This window comes from Drosophila subobscura, chromosome J (genome assembly GCF_008121235.1).
Source record: "Drosophila subobscura isolate 14011-0131.10 chromosome J, UCBerk_Dsub_1.0, whole genome shotgun sequence".
In the NCBI taxonomy this organism is placed as follows: domain Eukaryota; kingdom Metazoa; phylum Arthropoda; class Insecta; order Diptera; family Drosophilidae; genus Drosophila; species Drosophila subobscura.
In genome coordinates, this window is record NC_048532.1 from 9,459,500 (window position 1) to 9,480,277 (window position 20,778).

The window sequence follows — 20,778 nt, forward strand, 5'->3', positions numbered from 1 at the left end:
CAAGCAGAACATTTCCATTTGAATGTTCTTTTAAGCGAAAACAATTTCTTCTTTGTTTTGCTTTTGAGAATGTCTCTTCACATCTTTCGCTCCTCTCTCTCTCCACAGTCCACTATCCAGTATTGGCCTTTGTGCTGCGAGTGTTTAGCAAATTAGATCAAGGATTTTCCCTTCTGATTTTCGTAAGGTTATCGCTTGGATGTCATTATCGGGCCCCGCCCCACACACACACACACCTGAGTGCCCCCCGGGGTAATATTTGTATTCTTCCCCTTTTGTTGTGTACCTTTCTGGATATTTTTTTTGTGTGTTTTTTAAAGTATTTCGCTTGGATTTTATTTTACATTTTTTTATGCGGCAACTATAAAAAAGTTTTTACATTTTTTACGGCACTTATTTCTGCTTTCGTTCTCTTCTTCAGCGGGTAACAAAAGAAGTTTTCCGAGGGCGAGTGCATTATATTTTGGACTTACGGCGAGAAGTTGATTATGTTGATTTGTGGAATTGATTTGCCCTCGCAGAGGATGCAGAAGTGCAGCACAGAGAGAAGACCCAAGCAATCCACTCGACTCCGCCAGGCACTCCTTTCTATCATAAAATATTCGTGGCATGTGGCAGCGAACATGTTAAGCGATTGTTCTTTCGGTTGTCAGTCGATGTAATGTCAGTAGATATGCAATGGTTGCAGAGATAGAAAAATGTGTATGAGAAATGTATATGAAAAAGGGATCGATCTACCACTGAAGAAATGGAAATTTCAAAATACAGCGACCCTTTTTATGGGAGATCTTCTTTTTTAAAGATCTTTATTGATTAGCTTGAGTGACAAAACTGGCCAATTGAATCTATTTTTAATTTTTATATATTTACTAGACTTCTAAAAATTTGGAAACTGCAGGAAGAAACATCCACGAATGCAGTTCTATTTTTTAGCAATTTTTTTAGTGTTTAACATTAAAATGGTTTTAATTTTTTAAATAGGTTGAATAATTTAAATAATTGCAGAAATAGTTCAAATTTGATAATAAATATTTGAAAATATTGAGATAATATTTAAACATAATGTGCCGTAATTTGTGAAATAAAAAATAATTAAATATTTCCAATACCATTTCGAAAACATCAAATAAATCTCCACCCATAATAGTACCATAGAATTCGGTTGAAGCAGATTTCTGTGTTACCCCTGAATAAGATATTTCGATTATGAAAGAAATTACTACGAAACTTCGAAATTCCACTGAAATTCGAACAGAAGCGGAATTCGAAACTGCCCCTCAATGTTCGACGCGCATTCGTGTTTCCCCTCAATATTCGACGCGCATTCGCCTTACAAATTTCGAATAGCGTAAGGGAGGCAAACGTAAGTCCCAGTCAGGGGTGGCATAACGTAAGTCCACGAAAGCACGCGATGCACACGTAAATGTAACATGCCACAAGTGTGACTGCAGCCGAGCACTCTCCGCCTCAGCCTGATACGCTCCCTCTCACAGTCTGCCAGTCAGGGCACTTTTCTCGCTCGCTCTCTCTGCGGGTTCTGAGGAAACGTTTACTGCACGTGACGGAAAGTAGCTAAACATTACGGCACAGCACAAGCAGCAGCACGTGAGAGAGAGCCACTGAGAGAGAGCAGAGCGATTGGGTGGCATGTGGCATTGGGTGGTTGGAGTTATTGGGGTGGCTAGAGGGACCTTGGCCGCTCTTCCCGGGTATAAATACGGGCGCACTGGCAGCCAGCGCCTCAGTCGAACAACAGAGCTCGACCCGAGTGAAAATTTCGAGGAAAAATCTGAAGCGGAAAAGCGCATCAAGTGAAACATCGTATCCTGTTTTTTTGACGTAACCTTTTGCCTACGAGTCCTGCCATGGCCATTCCCTTCTATGAGAACGAACACGCGTCGGCATCGGCCGCGGCGCCTAGTGACATTACTGCCACAGCCAGCGCTGGCGACCAAGTGGATGGACCGCCGTCCCTCGATTCGTCCGGATTCGACCAGGTGGACTACGAAGGACCTCCGCCGGCGGCGCCAGCGTCAGCGGCAACAAGTGAGCCGCCACCCAGCGCCGAGGAGCAGCTGCTTGCCTGGAAAATACTCGCCCTGACCATGTGCAAGGTTCTCAAGCAGTTCTGCCAGCAGCACAAACAGGCAAACGGGAAAGCCAGCAAGTTGACGGCCACCGTCCAGATCCAGCCACAGACGCAGTAAGAACCAACATACCCCCCAAAGCAGATGCGGAGCCCGGTACACCCGAAGCTCTGAAGCGGCTCCTAAAAGCGCAACTTGTGATTTATGTATCGTTGGAACACGTGAGAACTAGCGCAGCGCACCAGCCCCGAGCCCCAGCCCAACCCAAGGACACAGAGACGGAAACGGGAGAGAGAGCAAGAGATTTAGGAGAGAAATGTGAATCAATTTCCCAAGGAAAAAAACCCCCCAGAAAGTAATTTTTATACACGTGTATTTTCTTTGATGGAGAATTGATTTCGAAATTGCCGTCGCACTTTTTGGATAAGCGCAAATGTGATAAATAATTTTGCTAAAAATATTTCCAGTCCCTCCCCCATAAAGTATTTTGGTAAAATTACTTAAGTTTAGTTCTAATCCTAAGTTAAGTTCTCCCATGAGGGTCCGAAGATTGATGCCCAGCAAACGATGATCTGGAAGCGGCAGCTAGTTTTCAGAGAGCAACCAACTTAGTGGATAAGCCCAACAAAACTCTTCGTAAATGTATGCTATAAATATCCCTTCATATGCTAGAAGTCTCAATATCTGTGTGTGTAGGTACAACTTTTTTACAAACAACTCTCTTGGTGTCTAGTTACGAGATACATATACAAATGTATCTCAGAGTTTCAACTTCCTAGGTAGATTGCTTCTTTGACTTAGCAAATAGTTATGGAAATGTATAAGTATATTTTTGATATTTTTATATTTGCTTTGCCATCAACGATAAGTGTAAGCTGTGCTGTTTGTGTCAATTTAGTTTCTAGTTCTTTGCCCCACTACTCATAAGCAATACTGTGGACTTCACTAAACACTAAGATCAACGAGGAGGAAGAGCTGAAGGAGACACACTTTCGTGTCCATGAGGAGCATACACATAGTACAAGTTCAAAAGTAGAAATATTTACAACATCCATAAAAACAACTAACTAACGACACAAAATAAATATTAGATATTAAGTAATTTAAATCTAAGTTAAGTAAACCAACACGAAAAATAATATGCATAAAGAAAATTACAATAAAAAATACAATGTGAAAAGTATTTGAATTTATTTTGATTGATTTATCTTCAGATGCTTTTTTTTAGAATTTTACTGCTCTGTCTTCGAAGCGGAGAAAAAAAAAAAAATATTGTCACTATTTATATTTCAAGTTCTGACAAATACGAATATAAATGGTTCATCGTAGAGCCCCGTGCACCACATGCCTGTCTACGTCCATCAGTTTTAGCCTGAACTTCATCGTGTATTCTCAGTCGACATCTGACTGTGCTCCGTAAAACATATATAATATTCAACAACAAAAATTCGTAACAAAAAATTAAAATTAATTAAAATGTTTTCGCTTTCTGGTGCTACTGGGCTTGATGTCATCGTTGTTGTCACTTACAATATTTTTCTATATTGGGTGGCACCGTCTATGAAAAGTAACTGCAACCTAAACCGAGGGAATTTATTTTGCAGCTCCCCTCTTTTTCCAGAGCCCGTCCTTCAGCTGAGTAAATGGCAGAGCATATCGAAAGCCATCTGGCAAAGCATACCGCACTGCATACAAGAGATCATCTCTCAGATTCCCTATGTTGAAAACTGGATCCAAGTCGTGCAGCCGCCAGTCCGAGGACTAGACTATCTGCACCCCAAATTTGTGGACATCTTTTGGAGCATAAACCTGGCCATAAACATACTGATGGTGCTCGCAGCAGTAATACAATCGCAATGGAAACACCATTACAAATGTCTACGCAATCTGCTATTTATAATATTTGGTCTATGGATCATTTTGGGCTTCATTCTATTGCTGTTGGTTTTATGCCCATACATTTTTCCGACCGAAGCACTTTTGCAAGCACAACTGAACAATGATCTCACCAAGTTCTTGATATGCAGCCTGGGCATGAGCTTTGTCTGCGGCGTACTCATGAGCAAGTCTCTGAAACTGAATCCTAACCGCCGCAAGTCGAGACCTTTGAGTACATGGCGCCGACCTTTAAAGTCGCTTGGTCGCTGCTAAATTTGTTAAATTTGTTCTATTCGTTTGTTCGTTTGTTCTATTCTTTGTAAACCATAAATAAATGGGACTGATCATAATTTAGTATTTTTACGCGCTACACAGCCTAATTAAATCGCGACTCTTTCCACCACTAATAACCATAATTTACTCGCACAATCATTGAGAATGCTTTACCACCTCAAAAGGAGGATAATAAATATCACTCAGCCTCTCCCCCACCATAGCCATAACTGTCGCCGGAGATCAAAGCCTTTTTGCCAGACAAAGGACACTCGCTAATTCCTCATATTCCTCCACCCTGCAGCATACCCACGGAAACTGTCATACAATCGATGCGGAAAAATGTCGCGTGGCGCCCCCGTAAAAAGGCCTTTAGGCAAAAGCAAAAAAAAATAAAAGTAGATGACAGAAATCTCTCAACTCCCGATTTTTTAATACGCTTTGGATAAAGGCAAATACGGTGAAAGGATGTTAAGGATGCTGCTAAGCTGCTTTTTTAATTTTCTAAAATCCAAATAGAAGATTTTTCGTCGTCCATCGAAGCCATCAATCAATCGATAATAATATCAATCAGGGCTGGGCAAAGAACAAATAACATTTGGCCAAATCAACTACCCACTCCCCCGAAGAAGATTTTATAATTTTATTTTATATTTTTTGTATATTTTCCTTCCAGGCAGATAAGCAGCAAGTGAAGGATTTTCGTGGGTTTTTCATTTTGGGAAGTTGTAGAAGTGCGCATTATGGGACGGGACGAGACGGTTAACTGTCTGAATTCAATCAAATGTCCCCCCGGGAATTTGCACTTTTGTTTGCTTCCACTGGCTTCCACACATGATACCCATCGTTCATCCTCCAGCAACCCTTTACCCTCAGCGCAGAGAAAGTGGAGAAAGCATAGCTCGAGTGCATGTGTGTACGTGTGCGTCCGTCCAGCGGGTAGGGCGAAGTGGTTTTGGTAAGGTGACCCATAAACAAACAGATTTTTTCTGATTTTTTTTTGCGTATGCAACATGTGAGGGAAATCTTAGTGGAGGGTATGCAAGGGGTGCCTGCCGCAATGCCTAGTCGAAGCCCTAGCCCCCAGCCCAACTACTTTCCTTGGGCAAACAAATATTCGTATCATCGACCATACATATACGAGTATTTATGTACTCAGATCTGTGGCTATTTGAGTGCCTTTAGAGGCATTTTTTAACCTAATTGAAAGCACACAAATTTACTAAGCAAATCAATTGCTTTTTTCTCTGTACTCGGGGGTACACAGAATGTTTGCGCACTCGAAACGAGATTATTAAAAATAAATTAGAGGTTTTCTTGTTGGCCCTAATACTACTCGTAGAAGTGGTCCACCATTCCTGATGCTGCTTCAGTCGGAGGAACGTGCTCAAGTGCAGATTCATTTCAATTTGGATGGGCTCTGGCTTCGGGTTCAGGGAGTTACTTTGAGTTGGATTTGTGGTCATCATTAGTGTGCTTTATTAAGTGGAAGCACAGCTCTGGCAAATGGCAGCTTTAATCCCTAATCTCTTGTTCTGCAGCCGCTAGAGGCTCTTGCTCAAGGTCATTCTTTGAGCGAAGTTGCATGCATATGTTGCATCTTTGAGCACGTAGCCACAGCATATGTTGAACTAGAAAAACATGAAGCACAAACTAGGGATAGGGATTTGTTTTTCTTTAGTTTGGGTTCCCGCAAAGGGGTGGGCTGAACACTCACAAAAACACATCTGGTATCTGGGATCTGCTATCTGGGTCAAGGTGAAGAAGTGCACTCGGAGAAGTGCACTCAAACTGGTTGCACGAAGGATTGATGCAGCTTGCACGCTTCAGTAGAGGAAAAACAAAATGTAAATATGTGTGTCAAGAATTTAGCTGCAAGCAGCAAACATAAATAGAGCATAGGAGGGGTATTTGATCAGTGTCTTTTGGTCTGGAACTAACCACTCCATGAGCAGTAACTTTTCCAATAAGAATCCAGAGAGAGCGGAGATATTACCACGAAATTTCTAACAATTCAATTGATTTCAATGCTCCACTCCAACCCTTACCGCAGATGAGGCACTGCTTGCACTTCATCATTACAATTAAAGCAGATCAAAGCAGTTGCCGAGTGCGAATAAACGGAGACAGGGAGAAAGCAGGAGAGAGACAGGGAGAACACGAACAAAAGGCGCGAGAGACAAAAGGCGGCGACAGTCAAAAGGCAACAACAAGTTGGCAGCACCAATGTCAAAGGTAATGACAGAAGCCAAACAATTGAAAAGTTGCAACAAGCAGAGACTCAGCAACAGCCCCGACCCTCGCACGGTGGTTGGATGGGAGCAGCGGAAGGCAGAAACAAAGAGACTTCGTTAGCTTTGGCTTCAAAATGCAGCAACAGAAAAATGTATGAAATAAACAGAAAAAATATAATGATTATCTAGCATTAAAAGCCGATGCTGCTGATACACTTGCCAATATAACTTTTTATAAAACATTCTTCGGATTTAAACTAGATTTGTTGTAATTTAGTTTGAATAAAATGACAAAAGTATTTCTCACAACAAATTGTGCTAAAACCGATTGGACAGTGACAATTTATATTTATTTATTTATCTACATAAATACATTAATTCTGATTCCCCTTGCAAACCTATTTCCAATATCGAAATACCCCTCGTGCAAGTGCATCAAAAAATGGCAAATATGGCAAACAATTGTCAAAGCAAAACAACGGAAAAGAGAAAATAACTTGGCAACAATTTTCGAGCAATATATTTTCCGCTGCTGAGCAGAACTTTTCACGCGCTTTTTGATGTTTTTCCCCTGTTTTGTGAAAAGTGCAAAAATAACAAGGAAAAATTGCGTAGAAATATTTAATGAGGACAGAGTGCGAGTGCAAGTGGGAAAGCAAAAGAAAAGCCAGAAAAGAAAAATCTAATTTAATAATCAAATAAAAAGCTGGTCAGAGCAGGGGGACAGGAGCAGCATCAGCGCTGCCCCCAGGGAGCAAAAAGAGAGAGTCAGAGAGAGTTATGCAAATACAAGAGAGATAAGGGGAAAAAAATGGTATTCGCATAACTTGAGCGATTTGACAAATTTACGAGTGAGTTTAGCGGACTAATCATTAGAGATCTTTATTCTAGTACCCCCCCACAAAGAGTGCCACCCCCTGAGGCCAGAATCAACAAGGAGTGGCTGGAGAGGGCAGAGCCGAGAGGATAACTGCGTTGACAACGGACCTCGCTGCTGTGTGGCCTGCCTGGCCACTCCCTCTGCTAGAGTCTCTGTGCTTTTTATGTCTTTTCTTTTCCTGGATACACTAACTAAGAAGGTGAGGTAGAGTCATTAGGGTTTCCCATAAAGCATGTGCGAGTAAGGATATTCCAACAGGAAGACTGTTGCGGAATGGGTTAATAAATCGGACTGCAATTGGATGAACTTCTGATCCATAAAGTTGCTATAAAAATCAAGTTTTACTTCATAATTTTAATATCTAAATACCCGTAAGAGCATTTCCTATTCAGTCCTGTGCCAGCTCATACTTTTCCCTTTATTGTCATAATTTTTTTTTACGTTTTTCCTTACGCAAAGCCAGGGAGAAAAAAAAGCAAGAGGAAAGAGAGGAAAAAGAAAATCTCTTGCACATAATTTTAATGTTTATCGTCTTTTATTGTCAAACAAATTATTTTTGATATTTGTGCTGCAGGCGATTCCAGGCTTATGCCCCAACACAACCCCAACCCAGGTGATGCTGTCTGGGAAATGATTCAGCTGCCGGTGCGGGGGGTTACGTACGTAACCAAGGAGATCCTGCCTCACACACACACACACACACACACGTCGGGTAATTTGATTAGCATGGAGGGGAAAGGGAAAGCCAGAGTGGGAGTGGGAAATGGGATGGCATAATAATAATCATAAAGAAAATCCAGAAACGACATCCTGATCTCTATCGGAGCCAAAGTCAAAACAATTTAATGCATGAATAAAAAATAATTTCCCAGCGAGGACATCCTGCTGCGGAGTTTTATTAGATTTTGGCCAAAGAGGAACTTCATATGTAGTAGCCCCAACCCCCAAAACCCCCAGCCCAGAAGCTCAATCCAATTGCTAATACTCCTTCCAAGGCTGCCTTATCTCTTCCTGGAGTTGTCTTCTTCCCTTTCATCTCTCAATGCACACACACACATTGTTGTGCATATTTGATTATTTATCCAGGAACATTAAAAGCAAAAATTGACAGAAAAAAAATAACATCCACTGCCATTTTGCATATGAATTAAAACGCAATAAATTAGCAAAGAGCTCCGCTTGAAGCCAATTGAACTTCGAACCAAAAGGCTGAACCAATCGAACCAAAGAGAGAGGAGGGAGCGGCACACAGGAAGCTTTTGTTTGCTCTGCTAATGCTTCGACGTCGCCTCATTTTGTCGCGAGATTAACTCAAAGCTGAGAGCAGAAAAAAAATGATTAAGTACTGTCTAAATTATACAGCAACTCAAGAGATATTCTAAGATATTTAACATTTTTGGGGAATTTTTTGAAAGGCCTTAAAAGAATTTATTTATATTCTATAATTACGCCAAGAGCTGCTGCCTCGTTTAGACAGTATCTAAAACCATCAGCATAGTCAGACAACGGAGAGCAAACCAAATGCAGACGCTTTTAATAAGCTGATTTGTTATTTATGATGTTTTCCTAATGATTTTCAAATTTTCCTTTCGCATTTGTGGATGGCGCAAGGCACAAAGTAAATTCTGTGGGAAATGGAATATTTAATAAGAAACGAAAATGGCTTGCTAATATAAATTAATTTTACATTTATATTCCCCAAAAAAATATGGAGAACAAATTAGACTACAACCCAAAATGTCATTTAATTAGAAGCAGAATTAGACAATTGTTAGAATTATAATGAATACATTAAAAGAGGATTGAATAACTATAAAATCTAAACAAAAACGTACTTAAAGTGTTGTTCGAATTTAATAATAAAGCTAAAACAAATTTAAGCGTGTGATGGGAAGGCCAGCCACTGATTATGAGCCAACATCAATTAGTTAGTGGCGATAGCTTCGGCTGCCCCAAATCCGACTTAATACGCTTCACTTAATTGTTTGCAGCATTAATGCAAAAACCTCAGCAAATCCAATAAACACTGCCACACAACCCAAGCCCAGCCCAACCCTAACAGGACGCAAAACCAGAGCAGAGCCCCGACGACCGCAGCCACACGCAGAGAGGCTGGCTGACTGACTGCCAGCGTAGTGGACAGCCAGCCCATCAATATTACATCACAACATGGCATTGCATAATACGCACAACAACACACCGACCAAAATCGCGGCCCAGGACATGCCTCAATGATATCATTGTTGAAGGATGAGTAGAAATTGTGTGGGGATGATGCTGCCGCTGTTGATGATTCGGTAGCAAACATTAATCAGCGAATTATCAATGCAAATAATTTTCAACACGCCTGAATGCGATATCAATCAACGGACATCGCTTCCGCTGCAATAACCAGCGACGACGACGACACCAATAACAACAATAATAGCAGGAGATGGAGGAGGAGCAGGAGCAGCAGTAGGAGCAACAGCAACACCAACACCAGTAGGTGGACATGTTGGCTATGCTGCAGCATCCCAGTCTGGGGCACTTAACACACAATTAAGTGCAAATAATTGCAAACGCTGCATATAAATGATTTGTTTAAGCCAACATGACAGACACACACGAACGGCAGCCCCGTTCCGTTCATGGCAATGGGATAAATCACCCTGCGGCATCTTCATTTTCGAGTGCTGGGGCAAGATATTCGACAGTGGAACGGAGCCGATGCAAAAATTGGGTTACCAATGAAATTAAGAGCTATTTAAATAAGGGAAATCCATTAATCTTGAAACATAAATTCGAACTTTAGTTATTTTTATCTATATCTTAAGATTAATGGTTCACATCTGATCACATGTCTAATCGCATTATCATACTAGACAAATGTGCTTTTCATTTATGAACTTCTGCCCTATGTGGACATTTAGATTGGTCAAAAAATGTTAAATTAGTTGTAGAATTTATTTAGAATAATTGTCTTAGGCTCAAGTTATTAATTTGCGATATTTTCATAATTTTCTTTGCCCACTGTGACAGCCAAAAAGGCTTTCTGCGGCATGCGAGCGATAAGCGGATAATGAATTTTGAGTTTTGGCAGCGGAAGCGCGCAGCGCGCCACTGACCAGAGCAGGAGACAACAACGGACATGGAAAGGGGAAACCGTGTAAGGTGTAGCATTCCCTCCCCAAACCGTGGCTTATGAGCCCCTCCACGCTGGGGCTATTGGTCCGCTTAATTAGTATAATCCGCGTTGAAATTACTCAAGTGTGCATTGTGCGCGCGCGGGGGGAGGAGGTCCAAGAGGTCCAAGAGGATGCAACGCATGGCAACGCAAGTGTGTGTGAGCTTAAGGGGGAGGCAGGGTGTATCCTGATTATGATAAGATTGCATGGCATAGGTGCATAAATTTAATGACAGCAATTAAGTGAAGCGCCAAAGTTTTCGCAAGAAGTCTTATCAGAGGAGCAGCCCAAACACACACAGACACACACCCAGCGCATTCCCTCACTGATGGCCAAAAGTGCATTGCATAATTGAATACGTTTAAGCCAAGTTAATGCGCATTTCATTGGGCCACGCTTCGCCCCAGCAACACGGCGGAGAACAGGGACGGGGGGCAACGCGATCATTTGCATATGGAAAGAGGGACGGACGTGCATGTAAGAGTCATTAAATATGCAAATTGCAAAATAAATACACACACACGAGCGACAAAAAGAGAGCCAGCAGCGAAACGATATGAGAACCAAGTAAAGAAATGTTGGGAGAATGTTGTCGAAGTTATAGCTACCCTGGCAGATCTATAGCTCCTCGATAGCAGCAGAAAAGTACAAATTTTGGAGAAGAAAAGTCTAACAGAAAAACGTCTGAGTTTGATACTGATCCAAGAATAAAGCTCCCACAGATCCCTCTGCTCTTTCTTGCCAAAAGCCTTAGCCATGCATATCTACCTTCTTCCAGGGTATTCAACAAAAAGAAAATATATAAAATTTGCTACCAATACGATTTATGTGACAAAGAGAGTGAGGCAGGGCGCCAGAGAAGCCACAGTATAAAAGAGAAATGTGTAAAGTGTGCACTTAAGCAGCAGTCGAAGCCGCAATTGGGAGCATGCCATGTGGCCTGGCACTCCCCACTGCCCCACACCACACCCTGCCTGGGTACCGCCCGCCTTGCGGTCACTCGACGAATGAATCACTGGCGCCGACCAAAGACGGCGACGTTCAGTCTCTGCCGCCAGACTCCCTACACCCCCCCAACTCTCTCTCTCTCTCTCAGCACACACACACCCGGAAGCCGTAATGGAGTTTTCATTCAAATTATTTTCGGTCGGAAAATGCAAGCCAAGAAGCCAAGGAGGCACTAAATTGCCTGAATTGATGTTCTCTTTCCTGTTATGCTTTCTCTTCTCGGCAGCGCCAAGTGTTGGTTGCTTGCTTGGCCTCTCTCACATATTGGTCCAGTTATAAATCAGTGACGGAGGTGGAGCTGCATTCGAAATGAAATAAAAGGATGCGATGCCAAGGATCCCAAACATTAAAATCCATTTAAAGAGAATTTGTGGGCAGCTAAGAGAAGCATTTTCAGCTCTCAACCCTCCTCCACTTGCCAGTCTCTCATTTTCGCATCAGACTTTTGGCAGGCAAAACTGCTTGCTTCTCGCATTTCCACGGGTACAGTGAAACCCACATAAAATATGCATATGCACATCCTTTGGGCACGGACTCGCCGAACAATGCAAATTTGTACACATAAAAATTCTTTTCGCACTTTTTGCATCATTAATTGTGATATTTATGACTCGAACCTTCCAAGCCAAGAGCCAAACGACAGAGCGGGGGATGGGAGGGGTAGATCTGTGCGACATTTTCTATGTAAATTTGAGGGCCCTTTATGGAGACGCCTGTACGTGCTGGGTGGAAGAAGGTGGACAACCAACACATGGTGAGGTGAGAGAAAAAGAGAGCGAAAGAGATTGGCTCGTGCCCTCAGGGCGCTCCTGCTACACTGCAAACATTTACGAACTTGAATTAAATGATAGTGTTGCTTGGAATATAGATTTTTGGACAAACTGTTCTAAAACTTTGATTGTTTAGTTGGGAATTTTAATTGCGGAACATTTTAAAAAGAAAAATTTTCATTCGGAGGCAACAATTCTAGAAAATCCCTATTCCATGGAAGGGTTTTCTCAGCATAAAAATTGTACTAGCAATCCAACAATCTTCAAACATAAAATTCCTCAAAATTCCATTCTCTATCCTCAATTTTTTGCAGTGTTTCCCGAGTGCGTTGTGTTTGTTGTTTCAATTTTGTATAAACATGTAAATAATTTCCAGCTGATTGCACAAATTCGTTGCGGGCTTGATTTTTATTATTGCATCCATTGTTCGCTTTCTCTTTCTCTCTCTCTACATCGCTGCCTCTCTTTCGCACACTGCAAAGGAGAAGCAGCATGCATAACGAATTTTGAATTGCCGATTTCCCTTTTTTTCCTCTGGCGCGCTGTTCGCGCTTTTGTTTTCAATTTGCCATAAGTCTGTCAATTGGCGAATTAATAAACTGGAAAATTCAACACAAACGGGGACAGATTGGAAAAGTCATTTCATAGCTCGCGGGTCTGTCTTACCCACATGCAAAAGCGTAGGAAATGCAAATTTCCCCTCCATCGGAAGGATATAAGTTCGGAATTTCATTTCCCTTTGGCTTTAAATTGTTTTCGATTGTGGGGGAAGTTTAAAAACTGAATTTTTGCAAACCGAAAATTCGTGAATTTACAAAAAGAAATATATAAAGTTTTAGTCAAAATAAAAGTCTTACTCTTACGCTTTACCTCTCGTTGATTCCGGTTTATTTCGGTTGATGCGGTTCCTTCTTTAATGATCCAATGGTATGGGGTTTCCTGCAAAGAAGATGAAAATCCTTTTTAGTTTAAAGTTCATGAACCTTAGAGCTTAGCTTCCTGTTAATTTGATACAGTAAACATTTTTCTTCATACCTCATTATGTAAATTAGTTCAAAATTAGTCGTCAGCCTATTACATTTTTACGATATCAGGTTGTAAAATAAAATAAAATAAAAAAACTGTCAGCGGGCATAGAAAATTAGGATTAAATTATGTAAATTTACACATTTTACGACTGACGAAATGCAAAAAAATTTTGCACAACATTTTTACGACTTTTCAATAGGCAAATTTGCGACTTTACCCTAATTAGCCATAGACTGGGGTACCGGGGATGCCCAAGAAAAATAATCATAAAATTGTAGGCACGTGCGGTGCCGGAGCCGGGCCAGAACAATTTTGCCAACATCTGTCCGTCGGGTTCAAGCCTACGTCATAAATGTCGAATGCCAGAAAAGTTCATAAATATAATTTTAAAGCTAAATGAAATGATTAGTGACGGTTGAGTGCAAAATATTCGCATCTCTTCTACCGTTTTGCTGCAGGCGCGATAAAAATGCAATAAAATTCGCGGCTGACAATAAAAAAAACGAAATTCACTTCGATTTTTACAGGGTTGACGGTTTACAGTCGGTTGATGGTTCGAACTGAGTAATGTATCTACATATATGTATGTATGTAAATGGGCTGCAGGGGTTTGTACGGATGGGGTTGACAGGGAAAAACTGTTTCACAGGTTCGATGAATCGATTTATACAATTTACGTATTTTATATATATTATTAAAAGTTTTTCTCTTTTTTTAATTAGCCAACAGCAGAACTCGTTTTCCAAATATTTAGGGAAAAAAATTGTGGACTAGCGATGACAAATTTGTTAGAGATGGTGCACAGGTCCGATAACATATTTATTTGCCTTTTATGCAAGAAAATAGGAACGCGGCATTGAAAAATAAAATAATACAGCAGGGAAAAGTGGAATTGGATTAATTTAATTAATAAAATAAAAAGAGAATAAAATAATAGATAAAACCAACACTTAGTCCAGAATTAAATTCAATTTTCCAGGCTTTATTTTATTTTAAATTTAAAAGTGTTCAATTTATTAAAGTGTTACTCCAATTTGTTGTGTTGAAAATTTCCATTAATTTACGTAATATTGCCGTCCTAATTAGCAATAATTAAAGCACTGAATTATTAATTGATAGTGTGAATAAGGTCACACTTTGTTTACCCTGAAACCATAATGAAATTGGCACAAGACGAGCATTTTGGTGTGGGTATTTCAGTACAACAAATTATTTTGCCCCCAAAAAATTCCCAACTCAGTTGCAGTTAGCAATTTCGATTGGGCCCGCCCCTGAACTAACTAAGCCACTAACTAGTTGCTATTGAAAGCCACTGGCCCCCGGATGCGGCATGATTTGAAATAATTTATGCATCACTCTTCGAGCTAATCAAATTGCCGAGTGCAGGAAAAAATTCCTTTGGACGCATGCGATGCCATGCCATGCCACGCTGCCTGCCACAAAGTGCAATCAAATCAGGCTGCCGGTCTGCAGGCCAATCTAATTCAATTTTCAAAACAAATTCGTGTCATGGCCCGGACACAGCGCAAATAGAATGTCACGCGCTTCAGAGCCAAAATTAAATTTCCCCCCTAGAACCGAAGGAAGCAAAGAAAAATACCCAAAAAAAGCACAGCACTCTACCAAAGAGACACATGTGGCACAATAAACAAAAAAAAAAAAAAACCGAAATACTAGAAGCGGCAAAAAATGGTCCAATTTTGTTGGTCAATTTTTGGTTTAGAGAACGGAAGTAGAGGAACAGGCGACCAGCAGCAGGTGCCAAAACTGACGCCTCACCAAATTGTCGGACAAACACACAGACACGGCAAAGGCAGGTGTATATGATGGTGTATACGACTTGGGGATGCTCACTAATTCAGGAATTCCTGGCAGTGAAGGCTCTTCCTGATATTTAGGAATATTTACAGAATAACGGACAGTCTGTCTGCTCTTCAGCCATCTAGGATTATTCACAGAATAACGACCCTCGCTCTGTTAACGTAAAGGGTACGAAAAAAAATGCACCAACTAAAAGCAAAGCAAAATGCTGAGCCAGCACCACAGTGAACCCGAACTGGACTCTGGCAGCAGTCGAACATTTGATGAATGTATGGGTAAGGCTCCAGGCCACAGGTTGGTCAGCAGGTGAATGTGTTGGGGCGTTGGGCTGTTGGGAGTGAGCCGCAACATGTTGCGGTTGCTTGGGGTATGGGTATGAGCGAGCGCCACTCCGCTTATAAATCTCACACACAACAAAAGAGTAAAAAGAGCAAATGAACTGGCAGTCGGAGTACGGACTGCAACAATGAAATACGCAAAAATATTGACAGGACACCGCAGGGAGAAAGAAAGAAAGAAAAAGGGGAAGAGGCGGAAGAGGCACAGTTGAAGTAACGGAACCTCACACAAAATGCACTCGAAACATGCGACTGCCCGTTACAATTAAAACACAAAGAGATGGTAGAGTGGGGTTGGAGTTGGGTGAGGAAGAATAGATGTGAGGTCCGTTACAACTCCAACAAGTCTCGCCCTCACTCTCTCTCGCTCTCCCTGTCTCTCGTGTAATGCACTGGACAACCTGCGACGCGTCATTTGGCCGCCCCCATTGTGCAATGGACAGGCGGCACAGCACAGTCCTCCACACTCATGGACAGTGGGACTGTCATGGACAGTCCATAGACATCGGGACAGCATCGTTGACGCTGACACAGCTGCCATTTTACTTGAATGCTTCGGCTGCCATGAATAAAGCATCTCTTGTATGCGTATCTCTGTGTGTGTGTTGGTGTGTTCGCTGTTATTAATCCGACATGATTGGCAGCAACGAAATGGACAACGAAAGTGGACACAGGTGGATGCGGCCCATCGTCCTGTCAGCGCCGCACGAATATCGAAAGAGACGACGACAAATTTGTTAATTTATTATGCCAAAGCGACGCAACGGCGACGGCGACGACAACGAGACTGACCCGACTCCCTCTCCGCCCCACACCCAAGCGGAGGTTTCCTCCTGAGGCTTGTGCTTGGGTTTGAGTTGGGTGTGCGGGGGGGGGAGGGAGCTGCTGCTGTTCCATTCAGCTCATTTGGTTAGCTGCATGTCAAGTGGTGCCGACTAACGGCAAATCTCATTTCGAAACAAGAAGAACAAAAGCGAAAAATCACCCCAGAACGAATATTGGATGCTCTTGGTGGGAGTTTGGTGGGGTTTGAATGATGGAAAGAAAAGGAAACTAGAGGAGTTCTTCGTTATTTATATATGGGTTCATCAATTCATGAAGAAACAAAAAGACATTGAAATAAATGAAGCTATAATTATGTTATTACCATCTAAGCACCTTATACATATTTCCTCAGAGATAGTTGACCTCCATTCATTTCACTCAATCAGATCATCCCAAAAAAATCGACAATAAATTATAATATTAAACCCTCCAAAATTCTCATAAATTCCATATACCTTTATGCTTTTAGTGCACTTCGGACAGCTGCAACTTTGTTGCACAGATTACAGGTTTTGATGCTTGTGGTGTCCGAGTGTCCTTTTTAATAAAGCAGCAGCAGCAGCAGCAGTAGAGTCGCCAGGACCTCACCACACAGCCTCCTCCTTGTCTGTTCTCTGTTCTGTTCTGTTCACTTGATCATACAAATTAAGCCCCTGCGTACAGTTCGTTCCCTTCTGTTTCTGTTTGTTTGTTTTCCCGGTTTTCCCGACACTATGGCCAGGATGGTGGCAGAGTCACGGCATTGCCTGTGACTTAAAAGTGAAATATTGCAATCAGTCAATGGATTTTACCAATGTTGTGTCCTCCTGTGAGTAGGCTTCGATTTTAATTAAGGAATTAGGCAGCGCACTGGGGGCGACACAGGCGACACTGACGAAAAGCTCATTAGGGTGCATCTGGAATTCCAGATTGGGGCTGCAGGGAGGGTTGATTGGGGATGGATTACGTCAGGGATTGAGTGTACCCATGGTCAAAAGTGAGTGAGCAGTTTAAAGGGAAGGTTTCTTTCTTAGAAGCCAATCTAAATTTAAGAAATCAAATTCAAAATTCAGTGGAAAAGCCAAAATAACTTTGAAAATTCCTCTCTCGTCCAGCCATGAGCATTCTCGTACAAAATTCAATACACTTTGTTCTTCTCTGGACAAGCATTAAGCCGAAAACCACACAATTGACCAACAATACCTCGAATTAACTTTGATTAAACATTGGCCGAAAGGATCATCAATGGAGCACCTCAGGGACAGACCAGGTACAGACAGAAGAGACACACACACAGGTTGCACAGACCCCAAAACATTTGTACAAAATTTCCAACGTTTAATAATCGAACTGGGAAAGAGAAAAGATATGCAGGGCGGGGCGGGGACTTGGACATGAGACAACGACAGCAACAGAAATTACACAAATGCTGAAAATGGGAGTACGAGAGAATGGAGATGAGAGACAGGGAGAGAGCCACTCAAAAGGGAGTTCTCCCCACACACATGAGGCTGAGGTGAGTTGTGGTGTTGATGGGTGGAGTCCGAGGGGTTGTCCGGTTGTGTGGTTGGCACACCCAAAGTGGCATTAGAGATTTATCAAGTGTAGCGTGACGTGGCATGGACTAAGTCACAGTCGCACAGGATGCACAGGACTGGGAACGGACAGAGTGTCCTCTCTGCACACAAACACACGGGGACACATTGCATTACGTGTAGCGTAACAAATGTACAAAAACACGTAAACTCCATATGGGTAGAAGGAGCAGGAAGGAGGAAAGGCACTGCCAACTGCAGGCAAAAGTGGAAATGGAACCCGGACACTTTGACTATTAAGCAGCAGAGGACACAGGGACACACAGGAGTAGCAGCAGCAGCAGCAGCAGCAGCTTGAGAGTTGCCTCCATCATGCTTTTATCCTTACTCTTTCTCTCTCGTTTGCTGCTACTTCTTCTTCTACTTCTGCAGAAGGCTATTCGATGACAATCAATGGTTTTTGGTCTGATGCACAAAACTGAACCCAGGAGCCGAGTCCGAGGCTACTTGCCCATCTATGCATGAGCATGTGTGTGTGTGTGTGTGGCTGGGTCCTTGTTGCTGCCACGCTTCATAAAGGATTCAAATTTCGAGTGCATCAAGCTGAGCGTTGCAGAGTGGCCCGAGTTCCCGGTCTAATTCCAAATAAATGAAGTGTATGGCAAACAATGTGGTTGAGCTCGGACCTCGCAACTCGGACTCGGGGGGGTGTAGGGTTAGAGGGTTCCTCTGGACAAACTTTATCGTCCTATCACAAGCCAACACCAACTGTGGCTCAGTATTTGTCCCTCTACTCTCTCAGTGTGTGTGTGTGCGGTTTTCCACTTCCAGTCGCATCTGCCCAGCATAAATGCATTTCGTTTTTGGCTTTTTGTAGTTTATCTTTCGGGTTTTGGTTTTTTTTTTCTCTGCTGAAAAATTAATTAACTCTGGCCAATGCAGAATGCCAGCTCCTTCTGGGGCCTGTTACTTTCAATGTCCTTTGTGGGTAAGCCTTTTTGTGTGTCATTCTCGGCCTAACTAATTAAAAACTGAACACAGAAACCAATCATAACATTGCAATGTCACATTTTTTCCTCAAGCTTAACGCTGGGAACGATTTTTGAGAAGTTTATTGGCTTTGCAGTTTGAGTTGCTTGAAAGGTTGGAAAATACAAGAAATAATCTTTGAATTATCTGCAGGTTGAATGCCTAAAAATTCTTAAAAAGATGATGATAAACTGACAGAATTTACATTAAAGAACAAGCAAGGAAATCCCCTTCATATCCTGCTAAAGAGCAACTCCTAGTCGTTGCTGTGCACCCATCATATTTTCCGATTCATAAATGCAGAGACTTAATCAAGTTCAGCCTTTTGTTTTGTTCGTGCAACTCGAAATTGCAGTCGAAAGCTGTCAATCAGCAGCATGTTGCAGGTGGTGCACACACACACACACACACAAATATGAGGGAGGAAGATCCACCCAGACCAGAACAGAACAGAGTTAAATGTGGCTGATTGCTTTCGAGACAAAAGCGGCACAAGAGCACCAAAGGCGCTGCATAAAATCCCATTTAATGCCAAAGGCCCGTCTAATGCGCCACATGTGTCTGCCGGGGCTGCAGCAACACGCCCCCAAACCGGAGCACAAGCACGGGGTTCCCGTTTCCAATCCCAATGCCATGAACCACCCACCCATCCATCCGACCGACCGACCGGGATTGCTGCCTCGCAGTGCAGTTTTCTCTGCCATTCTAATGGAATTTTCCTCATGACTTAATTCAAACAATAAATGCGCTCAATTGAATGCAATTTTCATTCGGCGTTTCGCTTTTTGCCTCAAAAAATTGTAAAGGATATCCCCGGCCACATCCTGCACAGTCCTGTCCTGGTTAGCTGTGGTTACACACACACACCACTGATAAAGCCACTTGAGTGCAGCCCAGCCCCGGCAGCAAAGACTCGCAATTGTGTGGCTCTCGGTCTCCGAACACTTTTTCGATGACGTTTGCAAGTTTTTTCCTTGTCCCTGTGTGCTGCTGCTTTGTGGGCTCCTTCCGTTTGCTTTGCTCTCTTAATAAACGTATACAATTTGTTAATTTGTTCAGGATCAAACATGAAAGTCGTCTACTGCTGCTGCTGCATCCTTGTAATTAGTTCCTCCTGCAAAGCTCCCAAAAGCTAATTAGATTTTGGCCCAGGCAAAAGAAGATTTCATTAAATGCATTCGTTAAATGAATTCTGTGTGGCGCACAGCAGCGAAGGCGGCAAAAAAAAGGCTTAAATGGCGGAGATTTATAGGATAATAAGGAAGGGGCGAAAGATAATCAGAAAGGAAAGGTTTAATCCAAGTGCCCGTGCTGGTAATCATTAATGAGTGGGCGTACTTCAATCTTCGCTGGAAAAGAAAATATTGAGAGAAAAAACTGATGGAACGATGGTGAATAGAGCAGGAAAAATGATTTTCTTATGTACATTTGAGGGGGGCAAAAGCATGATGGCTAACATTATTTTTTATTGAGTGTTTAATTAGGAATAATGATTGAATGATAAGAATATAATTAGCAACTCTTAGGGTTCATAAGACAAACTGCTCTTATCTTTTTTTGAAGCATATTTTAAAGAGGTAGAGGTACACTTAAATCATTTACATAAAACGAGATTCAATATCTGCAAAAAATTAAATTTGGCATTGAATGAAACTTCATGAAAACTTTAAGCAAATATTCATATTTATTTATTCTCTTTAAAAACCATGTAAAGTCATTGAACCCTTATTATTATTAATTAGTATTATTATTATTACTATTATTATTAGTTAATGTTAAATGTAAACATTTTGAAATTGATTTCCCTAAAACTCCCCTCAAACTCTTATGGTTTCGTTTCCACTCAATTAGAACTGCAAAACGAACAAATACAAAACAAATTGTAACAATAAAATATTCAAATGAGCAAATCTAACCAACAAACA

The 20,778-nt window shown here is 41.8% G+C and overlaps 2 protein-coding genes and 1 long non-coding RNA gene across 4 annotated transcripts; 2 read left to right on the top strand and 1 right to left on the bottom strand.

Annotated features, from left to right (window-relative positions):
• Positions 1 to 1,737: 1,737 nt before the first annotated feature.
• LOC117893663 lies at positions 1,738 to 3,147 on the top strand. Its single transcript, XM_034800353.1, has one exon. It carries the CDS (start codon positions 1,866 to 1,868, stop codon positions 2,205 to 2,207), a length of 342 nt encoding a protein of 113 aa, XP_034656244.1. The 5' UTR covers positions 1,738 to 1,865; the 3' UTR covers positions 2,208 to 3,147.
• A 332-nt stretch (positions 3,148 to 3,479) lies between these two features.
• Positions 3,480 to 4,247, top strand: LOC117893892. The gene is made up of 2 exons (XM_034800668.1): positions 3,480 to 3,654; positions 3,709 to 4,247. The coding sequence occupies exons 1-2, from the start codon at positions 3,564 to 3,566 to the stop codon at positions 4,236 to 4,238; spliced, it is 621 nt and encodes a 206-aa protein (XP_034656559.1). The 5' UTR covers positions 3,480 to 3,563; the 3' UTR covers positions 4,239 to 4,247.
• Positions 4,248 to 12,828: 8,581 nt separating this feature from the next.
• Positions 12,829 to 13,008, bottom strand: LOC117894023. Of its 2 annotated transcripts, none has more exons than XR_004648841.1 (2): positions 12,968 to 13,008; positions 12,829 to 12,896 (listed from the first exon to the last, which is right to left on the bottom strand). It is a non-coding gene; the product is annotated as an uncharacterized LOC117894023 (long non-coding RNA). The 2 variants fall into 2 exon arrangements; XR_004648840.1 differs by having other exon boundaries at positions 12,964 to 12,998.
• Between the last annotated feature and the right edge of the window lie 7,770 nt (positions 13,009 to 20,778).